The sequence below is a fragment of the Mirounga leonina genome, unplaced genomic scaffold, assembly GCF_011800145.1.
Source record: "Mirounga leonina isolate KUSES-001 unplaced genomic scaffold, KU_Mleo_1.0 Mir_418, whole genome shotgun sequence".
NCBI lineage: Eukaryota > Metazoa > Chordata > Mammalia > Carnivora > Phocidae > Mirounga > Mirounga leonina.
In genome coordinates this window covers 6931568-6939498 of record NW_023270739.1, presented here as the reverse complement: position 1 = coordinate 6939498, position 7931 = coordinate 6931568, and the positions used below count along the sequence as shown (strand labels likewise).

At 50.7% G+C, this 7931-nt stretch overlaps 1 protein-coding gene across 2 annotated transcripts in view; it reads right to left on the bottom strand.

Moving 5' to 3' along the window:
• Window positions 1-459: 459 nt before the first annotated feature.
• The window catches only part of PLA2G6 (phospholipase A2 group VI), a 49607-nt gene continuing 42135 nt past the window's right edge, over window positions 460-7931 (bottom strand). For both annotated transcript variants that reach the window (XM_034987529.1, XM_034987530.1), the window contains 5 exons: window positions 3842-3978; window positions 3317-3471; window positions 2019-2186; window positions 1448-1521; window positions 460-1249 (listed from right to left, as the gene is read on the bottom strand). In XM_034987529.1, coding sequence (XP_034843420.1) covers window positions 1105-1249; window positions 1448-1521; window positions 2019-2186; window positions 3317-3471; window positions 3842-3978 — 679 coding nt within the window. In that variant the 3' untranslated portion in view covers window positions 460-1104. The remainder of the gene's footprint in view (window positions 1250-1447; window positions 1522-2018; window positions 2187-3316; window positions 3472-3841; window positions 3979-7931) is intronic.

The following is a 7931-nucleotide window of genomic DNA, read 5'->3' as shown; positions in this document are numbered from 1 at the left end:
GGTGTCCCGGCTCTCTGGCCTCCTCTCTACCCCCAACCCCTCACGCCGCACCTCGAGGGCCGAGGCTCCCACATGGGCCGCTGCCTGCCCACCTCCTCATGCTGGCAGCACGAACCCTAGAGCCGCACAGACCTGGGACAAACCTTGGCCCCGCTCGCTGGTTGTGACCATGCCCAAGCCCCCTGCCCTCTCTGGGTCTCATCTCCTGCCCCAGCAAATGGGGCTCGCCCTCGCCTCCCACTGTGGGCAAGCGGGCTTAGCGGCCGCCTCTGAACACCCTCACCGGCCTGATTTGGGGAGGCCTGGAGAAAAAAAGTGGTGCCCCCCCCCACTGGGGGAGGCGGGGAAACAGAGCACTTATCCAAGGGGGCACAGGATGATGACAGTCAGGTTGAAGGGAGCTGGGGGGAGCCGGGGGACGGGAGCACGCACAGCACAGAGCACACAACACAGCTGAACTGGAATCGAACCATTTATTTCGGTTTGGGGCAGCCCCTGGAGCCCCGCCCCCTCGCCTACCACTTCCTGTTGGGAAGAATAACTGAGGTTACGGGAGTGACCTTTGGGAGCGACCTTTGAGAGCGGAGGAGAGCTCCCAGGGTGGGGCAGCTCCGAGGGGTGCAGGTGGCTGGGTGTGTGTTGAGGGGCAAAGTCGGATAGGGAACTCCACTCCTGGAGCCCAGGCTTCCCCTGCTGATGGGTGGGCAGCAGCCTATTTCTCCAATCCCCGTCCCCTCCAGGGCAGAGGGCAGAGGGTGGAAGGGGTCTTGGGGGGACCGGTAAGACCCCCTTAGTGTCTAAATCACCAGGTCTAGGGGCTCAAGGGCCAGTTGTCCTTGGCTGTTGGGGAGAGGGCCCGAGCGAGGCTCTAGGATTTCTAAGCCTGCAATGACTAAAGGTGCCAGAGGGTGGCGATAGTGGGTCAGGCCTGCAGGACCAGCCTTAGGCAGGAAGCCCAGCACCCTCTGAGGCCCGGTCTGGTCTGTAGATGCAGAGCTGCCCAGGCCCAGTTCTGCCCAGTTGGCGCGCTGGGTGGACATTGCCCAGCCTCTCCATCAGGGGCTGGGTGGGTGGAATGAGGTGGGGGTGGCTGGGAGTCCAGCCTCATGGTGAGAGCAGCAGCTGAATGAGCTTCTGGAACTGTTCCTGGTGCTCATGGATATAGACCTCAGTCTCCCACAGGGCATTGACCAGCACCGTGTCGCTGACCTCGTCCAGCATGATGTCTGTCCCCAGCTGGGGGTTCAATCTGTCTGGGTCAAGGAGGAGGGCTCACCCCAGGAGGCTTGGTTTGGGTGGGTGACAAGAGCGAGGACTGGGGTGGGCTCGGGACACAGAGCAGCCGCTTGGGGAAAGGGGAAGAGCGCACCAAGGGCTGCGTGGGGAAGGTCACTGGGTCTGGCCAGGCCGGGGCATGGGGCTGGGCCAATGCTGGCTGAGTCCTCACCTGAAGTACTGGATGCCAACCATCTCACACCAGGCCCGGGCCCGGTCCACGGCCCGCCCATCCGGATCTGTGCACTGGCAAGAAGTGATCTCTGTGAGCATTCAGCACACACCATACCCTGAGTCACTGGGGATCCCCTGGTTCAGTCTGGCTTAGCCACCCCACCCCCAGCGGAGTCCCCCAGCCTGGGCTGCAGTGACTCTCCCAGCTGTGTGGAACAGAGGGGCCCAGCCTGTGGTCTTCACAGGCGGCTCGGCAGCACCTGCCTGGTGGGGACCGGGGCAGGGGCTGAGTGGACAGGCCTTGGCGTCCCGCCGCCTGCAGCTTGTGTCCCATGTGATAGTCTGGGCTTCCACATGGGGTTGTGTTCGAAGAAAGGGCTCCACGGTTAAAGGACGCCTGAAAGCCCCAGCGGTACGTGGTCACTAAGGGTCCCTGCCAACACTGAGACGGAATTGGGGACCCTCTACCCTGAGCTGGCTAACGAGGTTCAACAGAGCCTCCCTGACACCCAGGGTCCCAGGGGCTGAGGCCGGGAGGGCAGTGGAGCTGGGGAGGGGCCCGTACTCACACAGTCCACCACCATCTTGCCCAATTCCTTGGCCCCAAAAACGGTCTTGGCCAGTTCCCAGGGGTTGCTGGGACGGAATACATCCACACAGGTCACGGGCACTTGTGGGGACCTCCCTGTCCCCAGAGAGACCACAATGGAGAGCTTCTTCACCTTGTTGCCCTGACCCTGTTGGGGACAGGACAGGGGGAGTTGGAGGGGGTCTTCCCGCCGGCAGACCCTTCCCCAGGCGGCAGGAACAGAGCCTGTGCTGTCCCCTCCTTGGCTCTGCAACAAGCCCCGCTGCCAATATGCTGGGCACCTCGGCAAATGCCCCCTCCCCGGGGGACTCATCCACCACAGGAGGCCACTTAGATGATGAAGAGCCTTCCCCATCCGAATGTGGGGAGGCCCTCCTCCTCCAGAAAGCCTGCCCTGCCCCGTCTGGCCCCTAGAGGGCGCCTGCCTCCGTGCCGGCCGCCCTTGCTGTGTCACCCAGGGGCTGAATCCGGGGCTTCCGGATGACCACAGTGAGAACGGTAGCCAGGAAGGACCTGGCACACTAGGGGTCAGGCAGTGTCCTCCACATTTCACAGAAAGGCACGCGGATGCCTCACGCCAGTCCCCCCGCAGGTACCGTCACTCCCCCATGCAGTGGCTGGCGCGAAACACGGGCAGAGCCGGGACCCCAACCCTGCGGCTGTCTGGCCCTGAGGCCTGAGCCCACCGCACAGCACGTCGCTAACACACAGGGCCCTTGCCCCACCCCTGTGCTAAGCTCCTTGGGCCGAGGGCCACTTCTGTTCCTCCGGATCACTGACTCAGCACTGTCGCCTCCCTAGAGGCCTCTTCCACGGGCCCTTCCCGAGCCCCAGGTCTCTCAGCAGAGGCAATCCTTCTCCTGGGCTCCTGCAGAGCCCTCCATCACAGCACCCGAAATCCCTGGAGCGGCATTTGCAAGCAGTCTCCCCTAGACGTGAGCTCCCCAAGGGCAAGCACGTGTCCCTAGGCTGGGCAGAGTGGCCAGCACTGAGGCTGGCATATCCTGGTGTGCCCGCCGCTCTCCCCACTAGGCGCCCTTCACCACTCACACCAGATTGGGCCTCAGAATCCCTCTGATTAGCACAGAGCTCCGGGCAGACGCCACCCATCAAGCAGGTTCAAGTGTGAGTTAAAGCTGCTATCCAATGCACCAGTGAATGAGCCTAAGAGTAAAAGCCACGTGCTCTCCTAGGAAGCGATGCTTAGTAAGATTTGCTGAAACACGGTGGCTGCAGTGGACGGTCATGTCCAGCCCCTCTGACTGGAGGTGCTCTCACCTTGCGGATCATGTCCTGGTTGTACTCATGGATCTCAGTCATGGCGTCCAGCGTGGGATTGTTGGCCAGCAGCCCACCGTCCAGGAAGCGCCCATTGGGCCGGAAGTAGGTGGGGGCTGCCCCACTGCTCCGGGCAGCCCTCCACACCAGCTGCTCTGGGGGGTGAGGGAAGATGGTGGCCCAGTGGCACAGGGGACTGGTACAACACCCACGCGCTGCAGACCTCAGTGTGCATGTGCATGTGTGTCTGTGGGTCTGCAGGAAGAGGGAGAGGCTGGGAACTCTTCAGAAGCGCGACCGGGTGGAAGGCAGGGTGCAACTGAGGGCCTCCAGGAGGCTCCTCTAGGCTGCCTGAGGTGGGAGAGCTCCCCAGTTCTGCCTGCCCTCAGCTGATAAAGACTGGGGGCAGCGGGTGGGATGGTGGTGGGCCGGGGGTGCCTGGCAGCAAGGCTATGACTCTGACCCTCCACCCTGCAGCCTCTTAGGCCGACTGTTTCCTGCAGATGCATCAGATATGGTTTTAACCTGAGGGCTGAGCTGGAGGCTTGAGGTTAATATTCTGGCTGAATCGAGGCTCCCGTACAGACTCCGGGGCGTCATAATTCCGGAAGAGGTGGAGTTCAGCAGGCTGCCGGTCAGACAGGGTCCCTGTCAGCATCACCCTGGAGAGAAACAAGGAGCAAGACAATTGATCACTGACTTAGCCACCCCTGAAAGTCCACTTTGGCAAGTTTCATCCAGATTACCGAAGGCGTTATCCTTACACCCAGTGATTCTGCTTCTGGGAGTTCATCCTAACATGCTCATGCATGTGGGAGATGGGCATACGCAAAGTTATTAACAGGTTTGTTAAAGTAAACCAATGGGCAGGCGCCTGGGTGGCTCAGTCGTTAAGTGTCTGCCTTCAGCTCAGGTCATGATCCCAGGGTCCTGTGATTGAGCCCCGCATCAGGCTCCCTGCTCGGCGGGAAGCCTGCTTCTCCCTCTCCCACTCCCCCTGCTTGTGTCCCCTCTCTCACTGTGTCTCTCTCTGTCAAATAAATAAATAAATAAATAAATAAATAAAAAAAAGCAAACCAATGGAAACAGCGGAAATGTCCATCAGCAGGATGGTTCGATGCACCACGGTTCCCCTACCCCAGGGGGTTTGTGTCACTGCAGAATGACTGAAGAAGCACTTTATGTACTGATGGGCACTGAGCGCCAAGGTTTATGGTCAAGTGCAAAAAGTAAGGTTTGGGACAGCGTGTGTAGTATGCCATCATTTATTTAAGAACAACACCCAAAACACTGAGGTACCTATTTGCTTGGTCAGAGGGACCCATGAGCAGAACCTAGGAACAGTGAGCTGCCTCTGGGGCAGGGGACAGCTTGGTGGCTGCAGCTGACAGACAGCAGTGGGAGGAGACTTTTCACCATGTCGCCTTTGATTCCTCTTCAATGGTTCACCGTGTGAGTCTAGAACCTATTAAAGAAGACTCCGACTTGTCTCAAAAGACACAAACATCCTTAAACACTGCAGGGAATGTGGACTGGCACAGCCCCCTTGGAAGCTAATATGTACAAATCTTACAAATATCTGAGAATTCCATTTTGGAAAATTTATCCCAAAGGAAGAATCTGCACTACAATAAGAGCTTCCTGCATAAAGCTATTCAGCACAACATAATTTATTACGGTAAAAAATGAACCGATCTAAATGGTAACAATAGAGGGGCGCCCGGCTGGCTCAGTTGGAAGAGCATGTGACTCTCGATCTCAGGGTTGTGAGTTCAGGCCCCATGTTGGGTATAGTGATTACTAAAAAAAATAAATAAATAAACTTTAAAAAATAATTAAGTAAATGGTAACAATAGAATGGGTAAGTAAATAAAATGTTTTGCACCCATTCCAAATTCCAGGGTCCCACATTAGGCTGGGACCTAGGAGTGCCACATTAGGCACTCCTAGATAAGGGTAAACCAGAAATAAACGTGCCCCTTTCTCACCCCAGAGGCTGTGAGGAAAGTTACCTTGGCATTGGATAAATGAGAGAGAGAGAAAAAAAAAACCCCTGAAAATGTATAACCACAAGCTAACCTTCTGTAGGTTTGTAGTCTAAATTTACATCACCTGGGGGAAGTCCCCAAACCTTCACGCCAAGAATTTAGTTATAGGGACCCTAGATGGCAGGGTACCTAGGTACCTGAAAGAGACAACACAAAACACTATGGAGGAAGATACTCTTATTCTAGGCCTCAAAGAATCCACACATATTATTTTTCAATACTAACGAGCACCACAGTTAAAAGGCGGTGGGAGATGGGGTGCAGCACACAATGAAATAAAACATCATAAATGAAAACCAGTATAAACCAACATAAACAGCAAAACATACCTACATAGACTGCAGATATTTGAGTCCTTAAATAAAGATTATAAAACAGCTATGCTTACAATATTAAAGACATCAAAGGCAAGTGTGATAATATCTTCAGGGAATAGGAAACTATAAGTAATGACCTAGAAGATTTGAAGAAGAACCAAAGAGTACTGCTAGAAATTAAAAATAAAAAGGCAATAGAATTTTAAAAATCAATGGATGGGTTAAGTAGAAATTAGATAAAGCTAAAGAGAGAATTAGTGAATTGGAAAAGAGGTAAAAAGAAATTGTCTAGAATGCAACACGGAGAGAGAAAATGATAGAATATACAGGAGAAGTTAAAAGACATGGAAGACAGAAAAGGTCTAGCATATGTTTAATTGGAGCGCCAGAAGGAGAGGAGAGAGAAAATTAGAGGCAAGGGTTGAAGAGATAACAACTCAGGCTTCCAGGACTAAGAAAGGCAGAAATCCAAAGATTCAAAACTAATAAATCCCATGCAGGATAAATTGGAAGTAATTCATATCTAGTTATATCATAGTATAATGGTAGAACACCAAAAGCAAACACATAAATAAAAACATCCAGAGAAAAAAGATCAATCACTTTCAAAGGAGTAACAGACTGAAACTGACTTTGCAAGGGCCACAATGGAAGTTAAAAGATGATAGAATGATATCTTGCATGTTCCCCAAGAAAATCATCAGTCTAGAATTCTATACCCAGCAAGAATCAGAAGAAAATAATTTGAAAATATTTTCAAACAATTCTGCTGGCAGAGAATTTGCCACCAGGAGACCCTCTCTAAGGAAAAGTGAAAAGACTATACTTCAGGCAGAAGGAAAGAGGTCACAGATGGAAGTCTGAGAGGCAAGGAAGACTGTAGAACAAAGAAGTGACATACCTACACACACACATATGCATACACATACACACACATACAAACACATAGCCAACAGTGTGCTGGAGCCAGCTCATCCTGGCTTGTAAGAACCTATTGCTAAATCCCACAAGGTCGTTGTTAAATGCTTGGTAACTTGAAATTGGCCATGGTGGGAGTATTTATGCCATGGGAATTAGTGAACACTATAAATCAGGGCTTCTTCCCCTAGAGATCTGTTTTCCCAGCACACTACTGGATAAATCTAAAGGAAAACAAACTTTGAAAGATAATAATAATGTCTTGTGAGCTTAAAAAAACAAGACAGACTTCAAATACAGGAAAACACTTAGAGATATGATGGAATTAAATTATTTTATAAGCCTTGATTACCTGAGAGAAGGGTAATGGTATCAATTAAATTCAGACTTCCATAACTTAAGCATGCACTAAGAAAAAAAGAAACGAGTGCACAAATTTCAAACCATGGGGGGGGAATATAATGATCAAAATTATTCAGTAATTCTAAAAGAAGGCAAAAAAGAGAAAAGAAATACAGAACAAAATAGGTTGGCACATACCATCCCAAATATATCAGTAATTATGTAAATATAAATGGACCAGCCATATAAACATTAGATTAACCACATGAATCTTCTGATAGTCAATCAACTAAATCAGACTTCACTAGTTAACTTAAGTCAATATATTACCATGCATTTAAAAAGTATAAATGGATTAAATGCTCTAGGTAAGAACAAAGAATACAGCTTAGATTAAAAAAACAAATCCAACTATAGATTATTTACAGAAATTACACCTAAAATATAAGGACTCAAGGAGTATCTGGGTGGTTCAGTAGGTTAAGTGTCTGCCTTTGGCTCAGGTCATGATTCCAGGGTCCTGGGATCGAGCCCCGCATTGGGCTCCTTGCTCAGCAGGGAGCCTGCTTCTCCCTCTCCCTCTGCCTGCCGCTTCCCCTTCTTGTGCTCTCTCTCTGTCAAATAAATAAAATCTTAAAAATAAATATAAATAAATAAATAAATAAATAAATAAATAAAACATAAGGACTCAAGAAGGTTGAGTTAAAGGGTGATATACCATACAAATATAACCAAAGAAAGCTAGTGTCTCTGTATTGGTATCAGGATAAAATGGACTTTAAAGCAAAAAGTATTCCTAGAGATAAAGACAGGTATTCCATAATAATAAAGGATTTCAGTAACCAGAAAAATATATAAAAATTTAAATATATATACACTTAATAACATAGTGTCAAAATATTTAAAAAGTTGACAGCACTATAGGGCAAAAGGGCAGTTCCCAGAGTAGGAGATTTCAATATAGCTTTCTCAATAATCGATACAAATGGA